A 24,812-nucleotide genomic window follows, 5' to 3' on the forward strand; every position below is an offset into this window, starting at 1 on the left:
AATGATTTCCAGTGTTTCTACAGACTCCTTTCAGGTAACGTGATCCACCTGGCTGAAAGTCCGTTTCAGTGTTAAAACAACGGGAGGTTTGGAGACGGCCGGACTGAACCTGCAGGGAAAACAATATCAGACACTCCCAAAGTGTGAAGGAAGAGGCGGCGACAGAGGGTGAGAGGCAGTAGTCATGTCCATTTACTGTCATTGCATATAGGTTGATACAAACAGGCAACCGAAAACAAAAGTGAGGATGAAGAGGAAAAAACAGACAGACAAACGTTCCTTCAGCAGAGTTACTATACAAGAAAAAATCAAAGAAGCAGCTGAGATACAGTCGCTAGCTTCATACACGCAGCTCCGCTGGGACTGTTGGCACGCTGAGACACAAACAGCAACAAATCAAAGATAAAATAACGCTGAAATCTGCTTCATGTCGTTCATCAAATGAATCAAATCATTCTCACAATCGCAGACGTCTGCGTGAGAAACGAGCTCGTGGTCGAGACGTTCTACTCTGAGCTGACGGACAGATTAACAGCATGAAAAGATCAGAATCCACAGCAGAGGCCGAAATATCCTGAGAAGTCTGGCTCGACAACACCAGATCCTACACAGCCAATCACTCCGAGCGGTAAACCTCTCCATCTGAACGTCCCCGGCTGGGCGATGGCGAGGCCCCCGCAGACCCACGGGAGACATTTTACTGTGCAGCGAGAGCAGACTTCCTCCAGTCTGACGTTAGCTGCTCACTGCGGGCTTCAGCAGATTCTTTCATTTAAAAAGTGAAGGTTCGTGTCTCCAGCAGGAGCCAATGGGCTGAGAGACAGGAAGTGACGACACAGACGAGCCAAACACTCACACATAATTATTCTCAGCTTTGATTAAACAGACTTCACAATGCATGATCTTTAAAGTATCATCTGGGATCGACGTTGGTTCCTTATTTCAATCACAGACGACACCGTAAAGTTTGACGAACGATGAAACGCGACACACTTTTTATCCCTTTTCAACACGAGACCTGCAGCTCTGTGAGAGGAGGCGACAGTTTGGCGTCGAACACGCTTCAACGGTTACCACCAGACTGACCGAAGAGCCCGAAGACGAAGGACACACGAGCAGAAAGCCCCGACAAAAACCTGTCGGGGTGAAAACCAAAAGAAACGACACAAATCTACACGTTTTTTTAAAAATTACAATAGAAATCAGAGCTAGTAGAAAGGCTGAGTGTCCTCAGGTTGAGCTAATCATCAGTGTTCTGAACAGTACGATGGCAGCGAGCGAGGGGGGGGAGACGGCTCGTTAGGTGATGACAGGGCAGGTACAGGCGGCGCTTCACGTCAGCCTTATTCCTCTGACGACGGGAGCAGCAGCTGAACGTTTAGCTGAAACCAGAATAAAACCAAGTGAAGCGTCTTCCTGCCCCCCCCCCCCCCCCCCCCCCCCCCCCCCCACACGGCTGGACTTTCACAGAAACAACCTCTGGCTTCTCCGTTAGCTCGCAGGCTCAGTTTATTGTTAAAACCAGTTGCTATGGCTACAGAAGTGGGAGGTGTCTACCAGTAAGCAGACAGGTGTGTCTCTACCTGCTGCTGTCTGCTCTCACTATAAGGACAGGGGGGGTCATTTTAAATACAGGCTGTACACATCAGGAGCTAAAGGTTGTTTGTGGACAAGACCAACTTCCTCCTCCTCCTCCTCCTCCTCCTCCTTCCTGGTCGGCTTTGTGGCCGCTGGCGTGCGGCTGCAGTCGGAGCCTCCTTTCGAGGGTCCCGGGCGCCATCACACCGCGGTGGAGCATCTGTTCTGGAAGAGCTGCTCGACGACAGAGGCGTCGGCCAGCGTGGAGACGTCGCCCAGGTCTCGTTCATCGCAGGCGATTCTGCGAAGCACCCGTCGCATGATCTTACCTGCGGAGAGGAGGGTGGAGCGCACACCTGATGATGTTCGTTCAGTGTTTGTTCAGCGTGACAATCAAAAAAATCAAGCCGCTTTTAATATTAGAAAAATATGGCTGCATACTGTTCAGAGCCCGTGGTGGCATGTTATCAACATCCGGCGTCTCTCGACAACTACCTCTGACGTGGATGATGTCATTACCGAACGCCGGGCGCTGCGAGCAGCCGGCCACAACACGGCTGACTCTGCGGCGGTCGGCTACGAATACGCAATAACGAACCACAGCTGTGCCAAACTACAGCTAAACTAGCCGACCGCCAGCTCAGAGGGGAATAGCACCAGCATATCAGAACTAAATATTGGAATATGAACGAGTTTCTGCAGATTATGCGTTATATAGAGGCTGCGCATGGATGCCCCGAGTACTCGCATTATACGGATATACGCGCCGCTCCTCTGGGGCTAATTTCTTCAAAACGACTCCAAATGCCACCAAAGTTGTCTGGGTGAGTAAATGGGCGTATTTAATGCTACAAATAAGGTCCAGGTTGTAAAAAACCAAAGTTATCCTTTAATTCTAAAATAAAATATTCTTACTTCCTGCTGAGATGTTATTACCGGTTCTGAGCCGCTTGATGCTTGAAACTAGAATCTGTTGGATGGACACTGAAGATGTTTCGTCACAGTCAGAATGAAAGTACTCGCTTTTATTCTGGCTGAACTACTTTTAATTTAACGGATTCTTTGAGAAAAAAATCTTACCGACATTTTCCTGTTCAGCTGCAGATTATTTTGCTTATTTTAACTAATATTAACTTGTTTAATGGCTGTGTTTCTGACGTTTTGCCTGTTTAAGCTTGGATTTAAGGTGACGAGCACGAGGCAACATGTAGAGAACAGCCTTACTTTATGTTCTCCTGCTGTTTCTATGAGCACCACAGACTGGGACCAGGACTGGGACCAGGACTGGGACCAGGACTGGGACCAGGACTGGGACGAGTCACTAGTCACTAAATTGGTCAAAATCTCAGAATTCACCTGCCGATAAGATACATTTTAACAAATCAATATAATTTTAAAATCTCCACTAAAGCTGAAGTGAAGCGACCACGATCACAGCAGCAGAAGTTATTTCACTGCCCTGCAGCCACAGAACAAGAGAGGATCATCAAATCGCATCGTATCGGTACAGATACTGATCAGATTAAGAGGATTGTGTTTCAGCCACATTACTGACAGTTTGTGGAGCAGTGAAACTGTTTCTACTGTGAGTTTCAGTCACTTCATGGCCTCCTGTCAGTTGTGTTTGTGTTTGTGTCCCTGCAGCCGCGTCGCTCCTGTGAAGGTGAAGCTTTTTTAAATTCACCTCCTTTGTGTCGGTGTAGGACGAAGCCTTTCACCTGAGCTTCAGACCATCAGGGGCAGGAGAAAGACCTGATCCTTCACACAGAAAGTAATCTAGCTTCCAGCTGTAGCTCTAAACATGTCAGTGCTGTAACATCAGCGGGGTTCGGCTCTTCGTCTAAACCTCCTCCTCCTCCTGACCAACTAATCATTTCAGCTCTGGTCACTTTACCAGATCTGGTCTTGGGGAGTCCTGGAGCGTCCTGGATGTAGTCTGGTGTCGCGATGGCGCCGATCTTTTCCCGCACTGCGAACATGAAAAATAAATAAAAAGGTCAGAATGTGTTTCAGTGAAGACTTTCCGCGTCTGCGATGATCTACAGGCGGTTTCAGAAGCTCTTCCTCCCGCAGAGGAAGACGGCAGCAGAAACACCTGAGCGGTTCACCCACCTTGCTTCTTGAGCTGTGCCTCCAGCGTGCGGTTGAACGTCACTCCGTCGGTCAGAGTGACGAAGCAGTAGAGGCTCTCGCCTTTGACAGGATGAGGTCTGCCCACCACGGCGGCCTCGGCGACGGCCTCGTGCTCCACGAGAGCCGACTCCACCTCCGCCGTACTCAAGAGGTGGCCTGCGGCGACAGCACGGGGGGGGGGGGGGGACAGTTAACGGCTCTCACAAAGCGAATGTGTCGCACAGATGTTTACAGAACGATCGACTCTGGTGGACGAGTTTCTGTCCTCAAACCTGTTTTCTGTTTGTCGGACGTTAAATATGACCTCAAACGCACCATGGAGGAAAAAATATATCCATGACGTGATAATGTGATGATTTATATGGAAAAGATTTTTCAAATCAAAGTATGAATGATGACGACACACACACACACACACACACACACACACACACACACACAGGCTCACCTGAGACATTCAGCATGTCGTCTATCCTCCCTGTTATCCAATAGTAGCCGTCCTTGTCTCTACGGCAACCTGTAAATGAAAACAGTAATGAAGCAGTGAAGTTTGAACAGGTGCACAGACCGTCGTCGTTCTGGGAGGTGACGAGGACTCAGAAAAAGAAAACAAAAAGGGAAAAAGAGACAAAATCAAACAAAGATGAAATAAAGAAGAAATAATCACAGTATGAGAGGATGAGGACGAGGAAGAATTCGTTAAATAATAAACACAACAAAACAGGACAAGTAATAAAGAAAAGCGTATTCTCGACTCTCACCGTCTCCCGTCACGTAGTATCCAGGGAACTTCTTGAAGTAGGTGGTTTCAAAGCGCTGATGGTTCCCGTACACCGTCCTCATCACGCCGGGCCACGGCTGCTTGAACACCTGAAGGCAGAGGAAGCAGAGAGCGACGAAGACTCACGACGACTCAAACAGACAAACGCAGAAAGAACGAGAAGCAACAATCTCGATCCTGACCAGGTATCCTTCGCTCGGCCCCTCCAGCTCCTCGCCAGACTCGTTCAAGATGGCCGGCACCACGCCAAAGAACGGGAACGTCTGGGGACGGAAACAGACGGACCTGAAGTCATCACAGAGGAAGTCGATCCAGACAACATCACTTAAAGAAAGCAGCGACGCTCAGAGCAGAGAAATACGACAGCTGCTTCGCTGTGGCTTCTTCATCTGTTTAAATGTTTACTGCTGCATTTTAGCACTTTTATTTTGCTGCTCTCTGTTTTTTAGCTCTAAATTTGTTGTTCACACACTTTCTTTTATTTAATCTTTCAAACTTTCATTGTCTCTAAAGCCTTTTAAAACTACCTCGTGTGTGAATTCTGCTGCAGAAACACGTTTCACTTACGATGTACGATGTACGATAAGCACCAAAGCAGAAATCAAGCAGTAAATAGTGAGTGTTTTATTTACTCACAGCAGATCCGGGTTTCATGGGTGTGGCTGCAGGCAGAGGGGTCAACACATGTCCTCCCTGAAAGGCCAAAAACATCCAGTTAGAGATGCTTCTTTAATGCCACATGGTGTGAATGAAGTGTCCCTCCAGCAGGGGGCAGCACAGATCAGGTGGCTCAAACTGGCTCATGGAGGAGAAACGTTTCACATTTCAAAGGTGTTTGTCCTTTTTTAATTAAAGTGCAGATGTGGATGTTGAGAGCGGCTGCAGCCCCTCAGTGGACGTCTGAGACCGTCACAACTTGCCGTTTCTGTCTGCCAGAAGGTGTCGACGATAGGACACCTCTTCTCTCCCACCACGGTGTAGTACCACTGCCAGGCCTCAGGGTTGATGGGCTCTCCCACTGTCCCCAGAACCTTCAGAGACTCTCGCTTGTACCTGCAGACAGAAGACAGATGTAAAACATCACCTTCCTGTTCCAACCACAAACATTTAAAACCAAAATTTGTGTTTATTTCCTGAATAAAAGTACAAAACGCATAAAAACAGTGAAAACTAGCATCGCCATCAGAGACGACTCACTTCTGCACCGGCTCGCTGCCGAACTTCATCAGCAGCCTGATGGCGGTCGGAGCCGTGTAGAACTTGGTCACATGATATTTGTCCACGATCTCCCACACGCGGCTTACGTCTGGGTAAGTAGGCAGACCCTCGAACTGAAACACAGACAGGAAATACACAAACACACTCAGCAGGAACAGTGAGGTTCGGTGCCTGCATGGAGAAACATTCGTGCACGTGCGCACGTGCACACGTGCACACTCTTCAGTCTGAACATTTCTGAATTCAAAACAAAGCTGCAGCCAACAATCGTTGAAAATCACACATTTTAAAACATTTTCTAATTACAGTCAATCCTCACACCTTCGAGAAGCTAAAACCAGAACATGTCAGCTGACTAATCAATAAACTGACTTCTGTTTCAGCTCTTATTCAAACTAATAGAAATGAGCATTCTCTTATTTTTATTTTAATAGTTTGGAGAAATTTTCAACTGAACTTTATGTCCCAGCACATCAGAACAAACAACTAAAACCAGGTTGAACTACAGCGTTTCTGTTTTTATGACCCAGTTGGCCGATGATGTCATCATTACTGACTCACCAAAAAATGATGCAATCCAGAAACCCACAGTGCCGGCTCATACCAGTGTCAGTGAACGCATCAAGATAAGATAAAACTTTATTAATCCTGTGCCAGGTTTCCTGTTAGCAGGTCAGTAACGTGGCTGGAGGCGTTTCTGATTCCTCTGACTGAGCAGGTGGATCCAGTCCGAGCACAGGGACAGGGTTTCTGTAGACCTTCAGGCCCCGAGTCTACCTGGTAACATGTGACTTATCTGATCAGCGGTGGAAGAATTCAAATCATTTACTTCAGTAAAAGCAGCAACAGAACACTATTAAAATAAAGAAAACACAAACTGAAGTTTAAAAATGACATAAACGTATATTTGATTTTATTTTGTATCGATTTTTATCGTCTTTGTTCTTTTTGTTTCTGCTGTCTGTAACAACTTGATGTTCCCAGCGTGGGATCAATAAAGTTATATCTTATCTTATGTCTGTTGTAACATGTTACCATCTTTATTTGATTATTCAAATATCTATGAATACTTCTATCACTGTCACGGAGAAGCTGATTTTCTATAAACACTAAAAAATCAACTAACATCAGTGGAACACAGTGAAAGTGTGGAGAGAAGCAGCTTCTTCAAAAAGGACAGAAGCTGCACTGAAAGGCTGCATATCAAATATATGGGGGGGGTCCAGATGTAAAACAACTATAAATATGAATAGAAATCATAGGACGGATGTATGATACAGGTCATTATTCTTCAGCTGCAGACCAGTACGGATTAATCAGACAACATCTGCAATCGGTCACAATAGAGCGGCCATCGGCCAAGTTGTTTGAAGGCTGTAACAACAGGAAGTTGAGTAATCCCGCCGCCCCCCCAGCCCGCACTCACCAGGACGCTGGTGGCCCCGTTGGCCAGAGGGCCGTAGGTGATGTAGGAGTGTCCGGTGATCCAGCCGATGTCTGCCGTGCACCAGTAGACGTCATCGGGCTGGTAGTCAAACACCAGTTTGAAGGTGGTGGCGGCGTAGAGCATGTAGCCGCTGAGCGTGTGAAGAACCCCCTGCAGGGGTGGAGAAGACATGTTTCAACAAAGACAGAGAAAACAATCCTTTTAAACATTTCTGATGAAGATCGTTATCTGCACGTCCATCATAATTCAACTGTGATAAATATTTAAATCATCTTTTAATAGAGGAACAGCGGCAGATTCATGTTTGATTACATGCCAAGAAATAACCAAATCAGGCACCGCTGTTATTAAAAATGCACAATGAGCAACACTTTCTGACGGTACTGCTGTTGAAGGGCACCAGGGTGGTGCTGATACGTTGCTGTAAACCCAGCAGAAAGCGCTACGCCAGGATCAGACTACATGAATCCAGCCCAATTTTTAAACCGTTTTGTCACGACCGACCAATCACCGGCATCACGGCCGACTGACAGCGGGCGTCTGTACCCGTGCCATCTGACCCGCTGAACCAGCTGTGGTGCAGCGGCCGGGACGCACCACGACACCCCGACCACAAGACTAGCATGTCTTTTTTCTTCTTGACACGTATAGTGTGACATGTTCCTGAGCGACCAATCAGGTGCTCTCTCCAGAGCACAGTCAGGTAATCATGGCGAGGAGGAGGAGGAGGGATGCTGAGGTTGCTGCTGTCAGGTGGGACAACAAAAGAGAGGAAAAGTTCATAGAGCTGTGGCGGCAGCAGCCCCGCCTGTTCTCCTGGAGGGAGAACCACGACCGAGTCGCTGTGCTGTCAGAACATTATCCCCCCCCCCGGTCCAACCTGCAGGAACGGGCTCATCATTGCTCCAGCAGCAGATGGTTAGCTAGCTGCTAACGTTAAAGTAACCTGTTTGATGCAGCAAACACAGATGTTTCCAAAAGATCACACAGATTCACGAGCAGCTCCAAACTGACTGACGCAAACATCTGATGTCACACTGTTTCACAACAAACAAACCTCGACGTGGTCCGGAATGAAAACCATCCAATAAGATGAACGCGAGGCGGCGAGCAGAAACAATTACTGACACACAGAATCGTAGTAAAATGTTTAGTGACAGAAAACAGATGAAAAGGGGGGGGGGGCGTTTTCTGCTCGATAACGACGGTTGTGTTGATAAACTGACACGTTAATTAACTCATCGTTTGAGAACTGCGAGCGACACATCGAGAACGTCTGCAGCAAACAAGCTCAGCCACAAAGCACAGGTGGAACGGTGTGTGTGCGTGTGTGTTTGTGTGCGTGCGTGTGTGCATGTGTGTGCATGTGTGTGCATGTGTGTGCATGTGTGTGCATGTGTGTGCGTGCTTACCTTTGGTTTGCCGGTTGAGCCGCTGGTGTAGAGGATGAAGAGCGGATCTTCAGACTCGCACCACTCTGGTTCACACTCATCTGAGGCTCCACGTACCAGAGTGTGCCAACACAAGTCCACCTCGGGGTTCCACGGGACCTGGTCTCACACGCACACACACACACACACAAACGTGCATAGACACACACAGACACAAGCTATCAATCAAATCTCTGTCACTGAAAACAACACGTCTCTAAATCAGTGGAAGAAAGTTAGTTTGACAAACACGAGAAGAAAAGCGCCGGTCTGAGCTGTTAGAGAGGCGACAAACGCGTCAGTGTTTCCGTGACGTCCCGCCTGTCCGTCAATCACAGCCGAGTCACTCGCCGATGTTAAATGAGTCGAAAACAAAAACATGAAGCGAAGCTTAAATACAGTTTGAAGAACAATGGAAGAAGGTTTGATCTTCGTTCAAGATGAACACGACAGGAAATGTTTGGACTGAGAGAGAGAGAGAGAGAGACAGAGACAGAGACAGAGAGAGAGAGAGAGAAGGAAAGATAAGACTTCAAAGGCAGACAAACAGGGAAAGATTCAGCACTATAATAAAAGAAAGTGCTTTGATTTGTCTCCGAGCGGAGGATGAACACTCACTGTTGGACTAATCTTATTAACTGACTCAGACCTGACGCTCAGCCCCCACTGTGCTGATGTCTTGGTTAAACAGGAATTGAAGTGCCCCCCCAGACACACAGAAATATGACAGGATATTAAAAAGAATAATGCTCTCATGTTGATGATGTATCATTATCATTTGGTGAATTATTGATGAGATCATATGAAATGATTCAATGGATGACTTCCAGTGTCGTTTGTCTAAAATCGTTAATTTGGACAAGAGAAATACATGAAGAGATGATATAAGATATGATAACAGTTCCATACTGTGGGGCATCTTTAAAGTGGCCATAATCAATATTCTAACACTAACAGATCAAACGAAGGATGAAACTCGTGTTGATAAACCTCCAGAGAATCATCAGCTGAGTTTCAGCTCGCCGTTCATCAGTCAGACACGACTTCACCTGGTTTCCAGAGGAGAAGCTGTGAGAGGCCTCTGATTGGCTGACAGACTGAGGCTCAGAGAGCAGCCGCTGAACACAGAGCAGCGTTTAGCAGCTAAAGAGCCGGAGGAGACCAAACACAGAGCTCAAAGAGGGAGAGAGTACCGCGCCGACATTCATCAGGCGACACAAACACACGTGATTCTCCCTGACTGATGGCGAGTCAGTGAAGGAGAGGAGTGTTAGAGCAGAGAAACACCTTCAGACACACACAAAGAGAAAAACTGAGTCACTGCAGTGAGTCCAGAACATTTGAGAACACACGGAGCACTTTGCCAGTTCCTCAAACATTAAAGCCGATTTTTATCGCAGCGTCTAGTTTTTATTTGGATTCTGCTGCAAGACGACACTGTGACAAAAAATCATTTTTACAGCTTAATTTCATGAACTGTGTCACTTTCATATTGTTTTACAGTGTCAGTAAATGTTCATCATGTTCACAAATGTAATCTGAACTGTTTAATAATCCAAACTGCTGCTGATGGGTAAAAACAATAAATCAGCAATAATAGTCTGTTAAAGTTATATTTTTCTATTATATTATAGTTTAAATATACTTTACATAGAATCAGACTTCAAACAACAAGTCATGAAAGATTAAAAAGAAAGAAAAATAAATTTGAGGAATAATTCTTCTTTATTCTTTTTACCCAACAGCTCGTGAGCTTTAAAAAGCAAAAACAAAGGAGTCGTGGAGGTTTAGTGGAGGGAGGAGGGCATGAAAATACCTGCGGAACAGGACGCGCTTTCTTTACTCTCCCTGTCTGCTTCTCCTGCTGGACGGGAGGGGGGAGGAGGAGGAGGAGGAAGGAGAAGTTAATGAGGGAGAGTGGCTATTTAAAAAACCCAAACTAAAGAAGGTCAAGTTAAAGGAAACCGCGTCCACAGTGTCACCTGACGTTCACACGCTGAGACGTTTAGGTGGTTTTCTGAATAAGTGAATGAATGAATGAAAATGTGGATGTTTGGGGGCCAGTGTGACAGAAAGAGATCCACCGATGTCTGAATAATCTATTGCACCTGAATACTTTAACATCACTGATGTACAGAAACAGAAACAAGGAATAAAAGCTGTTTTAAAGGATGAGCCTGGTTTTATTCTACGTTTCTCTTAAATCCCATGAAAAGACTGAAACCAACAACGCGTCAGTCCGTCTGTCTGACTTCCTGTCTGTGGCTCTCAGCTTCATGCCCATTGGCTCCTACAGGAAATTCAGATTCACTCATTTCCTCAAACAGCTGCTCGCTGTAGCTTTTATCTAACAGGAGGACATAGAGCGTCTGTCGGGGACTACTTTCAGCAGCGGATTAATCCACATTCTTTCATGGATGCAGTGGTTTGCTGACGCCGTGCGTAAGAAGCAGCTGCTCAGTGCGATGCTGCACGATTCGACAGGATTTGATTCAACAGAAAGTGATTCAACATAATATCATCCAGAACAAGACGATGTCTCTACTCGTCAGACAGAAGCCGTGTAGCTTGTTTACATGCAGCCCAGAGAACAATGACTCCAGCTTCAGACCGACTCGTTGTTGGTTTAAGGGATTCGTGCAAATAAGAAAACCACAGAATATCACCTCCTACCATCTCTGTCCTTTAAAGGACTCAAATGTTGAATTAGTATATTTACACGTCAGTAACACTGACCCCTCTGTGGTTTATCTGACAAACAGCAAGTAACGATCAAAACTTAAGTTAAAATAAAAGACGCACAATGATGGACTGGATCATTTAATGATACAGTAGAGCCACAGGAAGCAGCGAACCTTAGACCTGGTCTGGAACGGGCCGGTCTGGGTTTTTAGTCTGAGGTTTACCTGCAGATCAGGGCAGGATCGTTTGGCCGGAGGAGACTGAGAACCTTCCGCTTCTTTGGACAAGTGCTTCAGCATGATACACCTCAGTACTGGGAACCCCCTGCAGACAGAGACGCGGTCGTCACTCTCACCTTGCAGCCAGTGAGCTTGATGTCTTCAGAGCTCGGAGTGCTTCCTGCCTCTCCGCCATGATTCTTAATGAACTTTTCATCTAGTTAATGATGTCACTGAATACTGCTGAACCACATGTGGGATGACACACATGTGCCTGCACGATGCTGCTGAACCATCCATCCTATTCCAAACAGGAGACCGTGCAGACGCATCATGTGTAGAGAGCTTATTTCATTCCAGCTCCGTTTCTTTGAGATGTTCGGTGCTTTTCTAGTATTTTGTGCTTCACGTGTTCTTTCTGTTGAGTGTTTTCACATTCAGCTCCACGTAAGTTTTAATATGAACCCCAGGATGAGGAGTTGAGCTGAGGTTTAAATCCCGACAATAATAAATCATGATAATAGCAATTTGTTCCTGTCATTCTGCAGTGTTTGTGTGTGTGTGTGTGTGTGTGTGCGCGCTCTTGTTCTTAGATTAAAGTTACAGAAGAGGGTCTGTGAGGGTCTTCACTAATACAGACATACAGACATACAAGTGTTTGTGTGTGTGTGATTACAACTTACTTGACACTGCATTTCTGTGTGTGTGTGTGTGTGTGTGTGTGTGTGTGTGTGTGTCTAGACAGCTTACTTGTCTCTGCACTTCTGCAGTGCTTCGTCAGCTAAGAGCTTCAGGTTGATCAGCTTATCTCCTCGATAGAAGCCGTCTGAGAGAATGAGAGAAGCAGACGGGTGAGCGAAGAGAGCGACAGCGGTGGAGAGAGTGAGACAGAGAGAGAGACAGACAGACAGAGAGAGAGAGACAGACAGACAGACAGAGAGAGAGAGACAGAGAGAGAGACAGACAGACAGAGAGAGAGAGAGAGACAGAGAGAGAGAGACAAAGAGAGAGACAGAGAGAGAGACAGAGAGAGAGAGAGACAGACAGACAGAGAGAGAGAGACAAAGAGAGAGACAGAGAGAGAGACAGAGAGAGAGAGAGACAGACAGACAGAGAGAGAGAGACAAAGAGAGAGACAGAGAGAGAGACAGAGAGAGACAGACAGACAGACAGACAGAGAGAGAGACGGGAAATAACATGAGCAGGTTTATTAACAGGCTACTGGAGGTAGCACAGCTAGCATGCTAACATTAGCATTCCAGAAGATAAAAGTGATTCTTCAAACATGTTAAACATGTTCATCTTAATCGATCGGTCCTACAGCTTCAAGGCCACTGGCTCGTCATTCAGAGTCCAGATGAACCTCCACCTGCTCTTTGACCTCTTTGAAGTCACAAAACAGGACAATAATCTTCATGATATGAGCAACAGAGGGAACCGGGCTAAGATAAACGAGGCAGAGCCAGCAGAACATCCTCATGTCAACATGTTGAAGGCTGCTGAAGGAGGAAACTTTCTCTTTCAGTCACTCTGTAAGCCTTCATCGCTGACAGGGACGTGAAGGCTGCAGTTTTACAGCAGGACCCCCGGCAGTAAAACTGCAGACTGAACTCCGTCTCACCTCTGACGCTCTCCTTATTCTCTTTACAACGTAGTAAAACTCAGAGTAGGCTGCCAGTCAGGGTGAAAGGCCCCCCCAGCTAAACACTCCATGATCCGCTTACAGGACTTCTATGAATGAGGAAAACGTGTGTGGGGGCTCCAACCACAGGCCGTTAACCCAGGGGCTTAACAGGTTTATGAGGCCAGACTCTAATCCAGCTAATAAGACTCTGATTACTGGTCGCAGGTGAACGCCTCATGTGGAGGAGCCAGAGGGAGGGTTCAGGAGGAGGAGGAGGAGGAGGAGGAGGAGGAGGAGGAGGAGTTATGAATGACGGGTCGAAGCGCCCGGAGCGGCACGAGCATCGTCGTTAACTGAAGCAGCCTCCTGCGTTCAGCACGCCGTTCATGTGTCGTCTGATGAGGATACGTTCAACGATTCAAAGATTACTCGATCAATCGATCAAAAGCTGAAATGAGTCACCAACTATTTGGATCATCAATTAATCGTTTCAGCCTCTTCTCTGAGCAAATACGTCAAATTAGGGGTGCACGATAGTTATCGGGCCGATAACAGGAAATTATGACGTCATTCCGATAAGTCCGATATCATGACGAACAGCCCCGATAACATACGTGTTTTTGTCAGCACGGCGGTGCCTCGCTCCCACTATGAGACCCGAATGGCCTGCAGTGAATGCTGCCTTCAAGTGACGTTGGCATAATCAGAAAAACTCTTTGTCACTGGGAAAAATCAAGAATACCCCCTCATGCCAGAAAACAACTCGTTAACTCGGTCATAATTTTCCTAGTTGCTGACTGGAATTAACGTTCGCAGCATTTTTCCACATGTTACACACAAAAAATAGAAACATGAACTTAAAAGTGCAGAAAGAACGGCTCCCTAACGAGGGAACGGGGGAATGTACGTGACACCTTGAATGCAGCATGCGGCACAGCGTGCTTATGAAAACAGAGTTCAGACTTCTTCAGAGTTTCCAAAGAAGACAGTTGGCTGGTTATTCGTAACAAATGTTCCAAGCGAGTTCCACGAGGAGCGAGAAATGGCACGAGCTTCTTCAAACCTGGTCAGTCACCTGAAACGTAACCACCGCTTTGACGGAGTTTGGAAAGCGTATGAGGACGGCCGGCCTGCTAAAGACGCTAACGTTAGCAAGCCAGCCGCAAAGAAGCCACCGGGACTGACACACGTCGGCGAGGCTTTCGAAAAGTCCAAGAAATTTGCCAAAGATGACCCACGGGCTGAGGTTACTGAAGATTTAATCATGGACTCATACTGTCGTCTGTCGCATCTCTCACTGTGCAGCGGCTCTGAAAGTACGTTGCGTAGCAACCGCCTCTCACTGTGCACCGCTGTTAGGTGTATGTGTGTGTTATCGGTATCGGTTTTAAAAAACAGTTATCGTGCATCCCTATGTCAAATATTTGCCTGTGATGTCGAAATCTAAACAGGTTAAACAATTAACGGTGAAAACGATGAACAGATTAATCAGATATGAAAATAATCGATAGCTTTGATATAAATCAGTCGCTGGATCGTGAGTCCGAATCCTCCAGATGTGAAACCCACCTGCTGTGACGAGCAGCGAGCACTGAGAGTCCAGGATCCTCTCGCACAGCGACTCAGCAGAAAACCCTGCAAACTGGAAACACAGTTTCAACATGAGCGCGAACCTCTAACCGACCGTACTTCACCAGCTCGTGTCTCCAACTCACCACTATGGAGTGGACGGCTCCGATGCGGACACACGCCAACATGGCGACCACCAGCTCCACCACCATGGGCATGTAAATGGACACGCGGTCGCCCTTCTTCACACCTGCAGACACAGAGACCGGAGCGCGATCAAGTAAACAACAACAACAAAGGCGGGACGGAGGCAGGCGTCCCTCGTCAAATCATCGCCGCCGTGTCCTCTAACACAGCTGTGGTTACACATCAGGCGGCTCAAACGTACCCTGAGACTTCAGGACGTTGGCGAACTGGCAGACCCTCTGCAGCAGCTCTCTGTAGGTCACCGTCAGCTCGTCTCCAGGCTCGTTTCCTTCCCTGAAAGAAACGTCAAAACAGACAGAACATTTTCAGAACGGCTGCAAAATGAAGAAATGAATAACGAGATCAGTAATTAACTCACAGCTCAACACACACATTCACACACTGGTCTCAACTCCAGCAGCTTCTCACCTGGTGTCGACCTGCCATCACTTCGGAAAAACAACAAATGTTTCTTTCACGACGCAAACAAGATTAACGGTTAATAACGTGGACGTGAACGTCACTTTCAGCTGGATATCTGCCACGTCGCTCTCAGCAGGAACGAGCCAGTTCCAGCATTAACGCCGGGGGTCAGCGATGTAAACCTTCCTCCGGATGCCGGCTAAAGACCCTGACAGTGAACGTGTCCTGGTGAACAGGTGAGCGCATCAACCTCTGAACGACTCCCAGCGCTGCAGCGGAGAGCACAGGTAATGCTAATGCTAATGCTAATGCTAAACCAGCAGCAGCTCACAGCCACCTTTCGATCGGTCAAACTTTAGCCCAGTTGAGAAACTCTCAGCTCAACTTTCCCCTTTTTCACAACCGGGAATCATCCTGGGTGTTTAAGGAAGTGTGTACGAGGTCATGTAACACACACACACACACTCACACACACACTCACGCGCACACTCACGCGCACACTCACGCGCACACACACACACACACACACACACACACACACACACACACACACGCACGCGCACACGCACACACACACACACAGACACACACACAGAGGATGAGATGAAATGAAGAGTTGTGACAGCTCTGCCTCTCCACATTAAATTACAGCCATTTTCTCATCTCTCAGCATCAAAGTCTACAAACTGGAAAACACGACTGACAAACAGTTCGTGATGGAAGGAAGGAAGGAAGGAAGGAAGGAAGGAAGGAAGGCTGAGCCCCAGTTAAAAACATCAAATCAGAATAAATAAAAGTCTCTGCTAATAAACCCCTGATACTAACGATCCTGAGCCCGTTATCGTCCCTTTTTAAACATTTCACACTTAAAATTCTGACAGATTTAACAGAAAACAAGAATTATTTACTTTAATTTAGGCAAAACAACGATTCAGTGCTTCTCCTTTTCAGGCTTTCAGCTCATCATTGCTGTTGGTTCGACAGCTAATTTTTATTTTCACTATAAATTCTGTCAGTTGAAGCTGAAACAAACTATCAATCGATCAGTCGTTAATACTGCATTCAGGAAACAATTAGGAACGATTTGAGGAAACTGCAGCTCCACCTCCCTCTATCTTCTGACATTATCAATCATTTAAATCAATAAAGTGATCAACAGAGTAATCTGGATAAAAATATTAATTAGCTGCAGCACAACTGTCAGTATTTTTTTTACAATTTATTGGCTGATCGATCAATAGTCTAAAAAAAAATAAATATGTGAAGAGAAGTTTCTGAAGTTCATGTTCAAGACGTCAATGTGTTTGTTTATTTTCTGCAGCTGTGATTAATCAGCTGTTCGCCTCGTGGACTGTAATGTGGACACTGGTGGACATCTAGAACACGTTCCGCAGGAATGCTGTGGAATGCTGCTCAGAAAGAGCACCTGAGGGGAAGGTGAAGAGTTCAGGCCGGACATGGACGAACAACGAAGAGACGAGCGGTCGATAAAACAGTCTGAGAGCTCAAAGAGCTCAGAGGGAGAAACAAAGACAACGAGAAGGACGAGTGCTGGAGAGGAAGGTTTTAAGAGAAGCTCGAACAGCAAACAGACGTTTCAAACTCTGACACAACGATATCTGACGAAGAACAATGAATACAAGACGACCAGCGTTCGGTCAGAAACCAGAACTCCTGAAGCGTCTCCACCGCCGCCGCAGCTGAATCCTCGTTCTTTATTAGCAGCAACAGTTTTATTACGATGCCTTTGTGTTCTCAGACCCGCCACAGTGACACTAAAGGCACAGAACGTGCACGAGGACCAGAACGTGCACGAGGACCAGAACGTCGCTTAAAAGCAGATTACAGCAAAGCAAACCCAGAAATAACACACACACACACACACACACACACACACACACACACACACACACACACACACACACACACACACACCTTTAAATAGACAACAGTAAGGCCTGTTTTCATCACTGTGGGTTTAAATGTCAGGGACCGATGAGGAGATCTCTCACCTTCCCACCACGATGAAGCTCTGACCTTGATAATCACTTCAAACATGCTGCTGCGTCTGTGTTCACCATCAGCTCCGCCCTCGCCCCGCCCACATCCCGCCCACACCCCGCCCTCGTCCCACCCACCTCGTCCCGTGTGGAAGAATTTGAACGGTCCGACGACGCGACGGCAACATGGCGGATTTCAAAAAGTGTATTACCACATTAACTGCACCAATGTTAACATACTGATATCAACCATCCAGGAGGTTTAATGTTGAGCAAACCTTGAATTTTAATAAATTCGGGGCCTGAAGGAGCTGCGGGCCGACGTGTTGAACGTGTTCTGCTTCACGCCGACCACAGGTCACCTGCAGCTCTTCAGCTCATCATATCTATAATACACACTCTGATCCGGTCACTAAACGGCCCCAAATGTGTCCGTTAAGAGCAGCTGTTATTGGTCAACGCTGCTCACGCGGTGACGAGTACGTTACATTTCCTGCAGCTGCTTCACAATAAAATCCTTTTGATGCATTTAACAAACAGGACTTTCCTCCGCCTCCACCCTCAGGACAAGCTTCACATTTCTGCTCCACCAGTGGTAAAAAAAAAGCTAAGAAAATCAGTTGAGCTCTTTTACTGGTGTGTAAAGAACATTAACGATGGACTTTGGTCTCGTTGGGAACCAGAGATCCTTCGTTCTGTACTATAAAACTGTGTGAACACAGTGAGCTGCTGTTCTCTGCTATCACACCACAAATGACTGACAGACGCCGCGATAAGAACAAGAAACAAGGTCGATTCACACGCACGCACGCACGCACGCGCGCGCTCTGGTTTTGTTGCCTCTCTGTGATATATGACAGTAAATTGAATTTCTTCGGACTGCTGGTCAAACAAACAAACTGTTATTTCATAGACTAAATGATCCTGAACCACAGGTCTGATCTGTTCACGCCTTCTTTCAGCTTCCTGTTCTATAATAACTCTGAAGGTCATCAGCTCTCCTGTCTGGACACACACACACACACACACACACACACACACACACACACACACACACACACACACACACACACACACACACACACACACACACACACACACACACACACACACACCTTTAAATAGACAACAGAACAGTAAGGCCTGTTTTCATCACTGTGGGTTTAAATGTCAGGGACCGATGAGGAGATCTCTCACCGTCCCACAAACACACTGTTGTGTGAGGACGTCGCTAAAAATAAACCAGCAGCAAGACGGCGACGACATTTATGTCCCTTTGTTGACCTGCGACCTTCACTGCTTTGGTCTTCAGATGAAACAGTCAATTAATCAATTAATCAAGAGGAAAATTGATCCACAAACATTCCAATTATTCATTAATTGTTTAAACACATTTTCAAGTATTTGCAGGTTTTTAAACTTCCTGATTTTCTTTGTCACGATTTTCACTGAGAAAAAGAGAAACTTGAAGACGTCAGCTTGACCTCTGGGAACTTTTTCCTCCTTTTTTGCATCTTATAGAACAAAAGATTAATTATATCAATAAGGAAAATAATGAAGACTAATCAATGAAATGATTGTTTTGTCAAAGCCTCACTTTGGACTAGATCTGAAAGAACCAATAGAAAAGTGATGAGTTAATCAGTCAAAGACTTGACTGACTCCAGATCTGCTCTGGTTCTTCAGGTGAAAACATGATAAATTAAATCTCAGGAGGTTTGGACTTTTCACACATTAAAGATAATTAATGATCAGAATCGAGATGTTCCCGCAGATAAAAGTCGTCTCAGCTCTTCACCTCAGGGGGGGGGGACACGCTTCCCGTTCGTGCCGCTACACTGAGTTTCCACTGTCCCGCCCCCTCCCTGGATGACCCCGCTCCATAAAGCCCAGAGCATTCACAGCGTTCACATCGGGACACAGCAGCCGCCGCGGGCAAGAGACACAACGAGAGCGAAACGAGGCAGAGAGGCCGGAGAGGAGGAAGAAAGGAAGACGATGAAAAGAAGTGATGCTGCAGACGGAGAAGAGCGACTGCGAGCGCAGCGCTTTCATAAAAGACGCTCAGACGCAGCGGCGAAAGCAAAGAATACAAGCAGGTCTGCAAAGAAAAGGAGGAAAAGTAAGACGAGCGTGACGCTGCAGATGTGGACGCATCACTGACTTCACTCTGAAGCACCAGCACTGATGTCGGTCACAGCAGCCACAGAAAGCTTTTAAATCATCATCACTAAACTGTGCAGCTGCCTTTGAAAGTCTGACAAACCAAGTTTACATGTAGAAGCTTTCTAAGCAGACGGCCTTCAACAGGAGGTTTGGTCGGCTAACACCAGAAACCAGTTTCTAAAAAATGACCAGTAACCTGAATGAGCCGCTCCAGTTCGCCTCAGTCAGTCTGCACACAAGCCAAGTCATTTTATCCACACCGTTAACTCATATGTCTGCATCATGTGACACCAAGACACAGACAGACACAGAGGGAACAGTGAGACTCTCATATAATGTGTGCAGCTTCGTTTTTATCTGAACCAGGATCAGGATCAGGATCAGGATGAATTAAGATACAGCTGTTTGAACCCAGCATCATTTTCCCATCACAGCACAAACCAGCTGTCATTAAAGCTAACAGACTCTCACACCAGCACATCCTCTCTCATCACTGTGTTTATTTCTTCTACTGTAAAAAGAACAAACTCTGTCTTCATCGTTTCACTCACATGCAATTCAACATTTAAGGCAACAGGATTTCTTATACTCTTGTGTGTGTAATGTGTGTGTGTGTGTGTGTGTGTGTGTGTGTGTGTGTGTGTGTGTGTGTTGGGTTTGTGCCTGCATTCCTCAGTTTTAGAGAAAGTGTGTTTAGAGGGGTCACTGATGTGTGTGTGTATGTGTGTGTGAGTGTGTGGGGGTCGCCTCTGTGAACACAATAGCAGGATTGAACACCAACAGATGGAATGAATGGAGCGGCAGTCGTCCTCCCTCCTTTGTCTCTTTCTCATTATTCCTTCTCCTCCGTCCTCCAGCTCTGTCTCCATCTCTCACATTTTTCTCTCTCTGTCTCTCTAAAACTCTGCTCAGCTTCATTTTACACACAAACAGTGAGCAAAAATGTACTCAGGCGAGGCTTTTTCAAACCTGAACACACCTCACCATACAAATGGAAGAACAGGAACACTCGCAGGTCTGTCAGTGTTTAAAATGAGACGTTGATTTTTATGCTGTGTGGCACAGCGTCATGTACACATTATAGATATGATAGATTTACTTTGATCCAATGCAATTATAACATGCAACACAGCAAACCATTGCTGAATGGAAGAGAATCTGACGTTAGCAGCTGTTTGCATGTGTGACCATCACGTCACGTTAAAGCAGCTGAAGCCTCCGCTCAACGATAAAAACAAGAGCGAAGCGGTGAAATGTTATCGAGGAATGCTGTTAGAACGGACGAGGTGCGGTACAAACGGTGAGGGGCAGAAACTTTGATCATCTTAGTTTGTATGTTCCAGCTGTGTCGCAGGTGGATAAAAAGACTGCGAGCGCACAGGACACACCTGTGCTCCTCTGAAAACCTTCCTCTCTCCTCAACATGTACTCTCAGACTTGAGACATCAATTCTCAGTCAGGAGGACAAAGAAGAGAGGAGACATGAAACCAGAGAAACGAGAGGAGCCCTAAACAACATAAACTTCAATTCCAATTATTCGTTAAATGTTTAAATTCATTTTCAAGCAAAATGCAGGTTCAAGTGATGAAAAAACGTAAATTTCCTGATTTTCTTTGTCACGATTTTCGACGTTTGTTAAACCTCTAAGATGCAAAATGAGTTTTGGTGACGCTCTGCAGCTTGTTCGCACAGAGAGAATCAGCCTGTTTGTATTTACAACTCTGATGCGCTGCTGCGTTTCTCCTGGAAACTGTTTTCATGTCTTCTACCTGGACAAACAGAGGAACGCACTAACCAATAGAAGGCCACTTTGTCGCCGAGCTTCCTCTCGTGGACGTTGCGGTCGAGGACGTTGTAGCAGATGTTGGTGGAAGCTGCTTCCATACACTTGATGAATATTTCTCCTTTCGTCACATCGAAGTTGTAGTCGAAGAACTGACCCGTGTGTTTGGTCTTCCAGAAGAAATCTTTGGCAATGTCACCCCAGAACTCTGCAGGGCAGGAAGGAGAGATTAGAGAGGAAGACGTGCTCTGATGAAACGATGAAGATGATCAGGAGTCACACTTTAAAGTGGCATTCATGTCAGAACATGGTGGAATATCGATCAATGTTTCCCAAAAGCCCAAGATGATGACAAGATTAAAGAATAAAGTAGTTGGCAACTAACTGATTAATTGCAGGGAACCATCTCAGACACATTAGTTAAGGCCTGCAGGGGCCTCACATGAGTGCAAAGTATGGGGTTGGCTTTGATTAATAAAACCAGCGGGAGGAAATGATGTGATGCTGCACATCACAACCACCGACGCCGCTGCAGATTCCAGTCTGACAACAACTCTTCTATGAAAGATTCAACTGTTGCTCATTTGTGCTGTTAATCAATGAATACTTTAACCTTTAAAATGTCAAAAAAAATTCAACAAATGTCCAACAAACGTCTTCACATTTGAGAGGACAAAATAGGACCAAAAAGTACCAGAAATAACAGAAAAAATGTGAGTATCACATCAAAGCATCATCAAAGGACCCGGGCTGGAGCTGAACCCGGGCTGGAGCTGAAGCCGGGCTGGAGCTGAAGCCGGGCTGGAGCTGAACCCGGGCTGGAGCTGAAGCTGGGCTGGAGCTGAACCCGGGCTGGAGCTGAACCCGGGCTGGAGCTGAAGCTGGGCTGGAGCTGAACCCGGGCTGGGGCTGAACCCGGGCTGGAGCTGAAGCTGGGCTGGAGCTGAAGCTGGGCTGGAGCTGAAGCTGGGCTGGAGCTGAAGCTGGGCTGGAGCTGAACCCGGGCTGGGGCTGAAGCCGGGCTGGAGCTGAAGCCGGGCCTCTGCAGGACTACTCGGTATGATACGCGGTACACGCTCCAGGTGAGCCACCTGAGTGCACTTCAGAAGTCTCATTTTGACCAAAGCGCAAAACCCAAAAGGCGTTTATTTAAAACAGAGGAAAGAAGCAAATCCTCACACTGGAGAAGCTGCAATCAACGAATCTGGAAAAAGATGAACTGACTATCAATTTCCAGTCAGTCGCCTTATCTGTAAGTTAGCAGCTCCAAAAAAAACACACAAATATGTTCAGTCTTCAGAACAAGTTCAGACTGAAGTGTAACTTCCTCCTTTCGAGGTACAACGACAGCAGAACAGAATTTAACTGCCAACATTGTGATTTCACAACAGCTGTTTGCAATTCAAGGTCATTAATTATCTTCCTGCTGCAACTTTTCCTTCTTGTTGAAACCACCGACTTTCTTCAGAGAGACTTACATTAGACCTGACTCGTAATAAACTGACCGTGAATCACAATAACACATCTACGCACTAACACTACACCTTGTACGACTCTGGTGGACGTAATAAACGTTGTATTAAACTCCGACCCGGAGCCCAGCTTCCATCTGCAGCAGAAACTCGTTTGTTACACTGTGAAGGGTTTGATAGAGCCGCTGTCTAACGATAGGCGATGGGATCTCCTCCCTCCTGCCTGCTAATTTATTACTTCTGGCAGCGAGGAAACAGGGGGGCTCCCTTACTAAAATAAAATCCAAAACAAGCTCCGAGCGCAGCCTGTCTCACTCTTCATACGACACAATATTGTGTCAATAAACCTTTTTTGATAAGCCACGTTCAGGACTGAATAATTGCTTGGTCTATAAAATGTTAGTCTAAAATCCAAAGATAATCAGTTTACTGTAAAACAAGAACAGGCAAGAATCTGTCACATTTGACAAGATTTTAAAAAATCATCTTTGGAGATTTGATATCTTTGGGTTTTGGACTCACGCTTGGACAAAAGTACTACTGTAAAAATTCTCATACAGTCCAGAAACGAATGAAGTCCGTTTTAAAACGATTTAAGGAAGGAAAAGCAGGAAATCATCACATTATTACTCCTGTAATGAGGCTTTAAGGTCCTTCTTTGCAGACACCTTCAGTAATAACGTGGAGTTATTGAAGGTTAAGGTGTGAATAGGTGAAACACCTGTGACAGTCCTGAGACGACCCGTGGAGGATCCTGCAGGACTCACAGCAGCAGCTCTGTGATGCTGTTTGTTCTGTGGCTGCTAATGAAACCATCAGCTTTAACCTCCGCTGGGGAGGCAGATGATGGTTCAACGCTGCATGTGACAGCTGCGCTCCCCCCCAACAGCTCCGGACCATGACGGGGACTTACCGTCGGGATTCTCTATGGATTTCAAGTAGAGCTCTTTATATTTCTCAAAGCTGGTGATGTGAGCCTCCTTCTTCAAGTCCTCGGATCCGTGGAAGACGTCTTCCTTCGGCGCTTTGTCGGGGATCATCTCTGCAGCGTTCGTCTGACTGTTAGTCTACAAGAGATCCGGCAGAGCACACCAACGCCAAATGAGCACCAGAATATCGATACACGATGAGATGCTTTCGCAAATAATCAAGATGAGCACTAACGGGCGAGGAGGCTGCACAGACCTTCAGTTGCAGAAGCAAACAGCACAATGAAGCAATGCAACTGCACGGCTGGCTAGGTGCTAGCTAACAGGCTCGCATCAAAGTTCATTCAGACTTCCTTGTTTTTCAGAACGCTTTTTGATGCAGTTTTCTTAAAACTTTGCGTGCAAACGCAGCGTTCGGAGCCCGGACACGCAGCTGCAGCTGTGAAGTAAACTCCAGGTCAGTTCTGGTGCAGCTTCGAGTGGATCCCGTTTCTCCTGGTGGGAAAGTCCTGCACGGTCGGACACGGGTGAGTGGTTGTCCTGCTAAGCTAACAGGCTAAGCTAGCTCACTCCAGTAACGTTAGAAGGGGAAAGCGAGCGAGATGCACTTCTCGACGAGGCCCTTCTGTTTTAGCTGCAGCAACTTAATGTCCTTTTAATTATCGAATTAAAAGCTTCCATTCAGTCAGCAGAGGGTCTTTGGCGCCGTCCGGAAGAGTGGAGGCGAAGTGTTTCTGTCCCCGCGGTCACAGTTACCTGCCTCTCCTTCTTCTTCTTCACTCCTTTTCTTTTGAGGAGGAGTGCGAGCGTGTGGCGGTGAACTCTGTTTGGCCCTCACCAGCAGCCAATCAGCGCCCACGACGCCTTCAAGTACTCCTCGAAAGTTCGGAATTCAGAGAATAAACAGTGTTAAATGCGACCACTCGTTGCGTTTAGGGCGGACGATTGATGGTAAATGTTGGAAGCTTAAAATAAGTGTTTTATATGATGGAAAAAACATTTTAAACACATTTCAGGCAGAAACACACTTAGACATAATATCCAGAATCTTCATGCAGGAACAAAACTTTGCATATCTTGTAAACATTGTTTCTGTTTGAAAAATGTGAATGTGAATGTTATAATTCACCGTCTCTTTCATTGGTAGAAATTAATTAAATCTACGTGATTCT

At 46.3% G+C, this 24,812-nt stretch overlaps 1 protein-coding gene across 3 annotated transcripts; it reads right to left on the reverse strand.

Moving 5' to 3' along the window:
- Positions 1-169: 169 nt before the first annotated feature.
- Positions 170-24,413, reverse strand: acss2 (acyl-CoA synthetase short chain family member 2). 3 transcript variants are annotated; one of them, XM_041945726.1, is made up of 20 exons: positions 23,897-24,413; positions 23,625-23,778; positions 21,252-21,447; positions 15,069-15,160; positions 14,827-14,930; positions 14,681-14,753; positions 12,238-12,313; positions 11,494-11,593; positions 10,404-10,448; positions 8,570-8,707; positions 7,137-7,307; positions 5,690-5,823; positions 5,413-5,545; positions 5,129-5,185; positions 4,675-4,755; positions 4,473-4,581; positions 4,160-4,228; positions 3,691-3,867; positions 3,473-3,547; positions 170-1,907 (listed from the first exon to the last, which is right to left on the reverse strand). In XM_041945726.1, the coding sequence occupies exons 2-20, from the start codon at positions 23,749-23,751 to the stop codon at positions 1,780-1,782; spliced, it is 2,085 nt and encodes a 694-aa protein (XP_041801660.1). In that variant the 5' UTR covers positions 23,752-23,778; positions 23,897-24,413; the 3' UTR covers positions 170-1,779. The 3 variants fall into 3 exon arrangements, with proteins under 3 accessions (XP_041801660.1, XP_041801658.1, XP_041801659.1); XM_041945724.1 differs by having other exon boundaries at positions 10,404-10,451; XM_041945725.1 differs by having other exon boundaries at positions 10,404-10,451; positions 23,625-24,413.
- Positions 24,414-24,812: the final 399 nt, after the last annotated feature.

The sequence above is a fragment of the Chelmon rostratus genome, chromosome 10 (assembly GCF_017976325.1).
Source record: "Chelmon rostratus isolate fCheRos1 chromosome 10, fCheRos1.pri, whole genome shotgun sequence".
In the NCBI taxonomy this organism is placed as follows: Eukaryota; Metazoa; Chordata; class Actinopteri; order Chaetodontiformes; family Chaetodontidae; genus Chelmon; species Chelmon rostratus.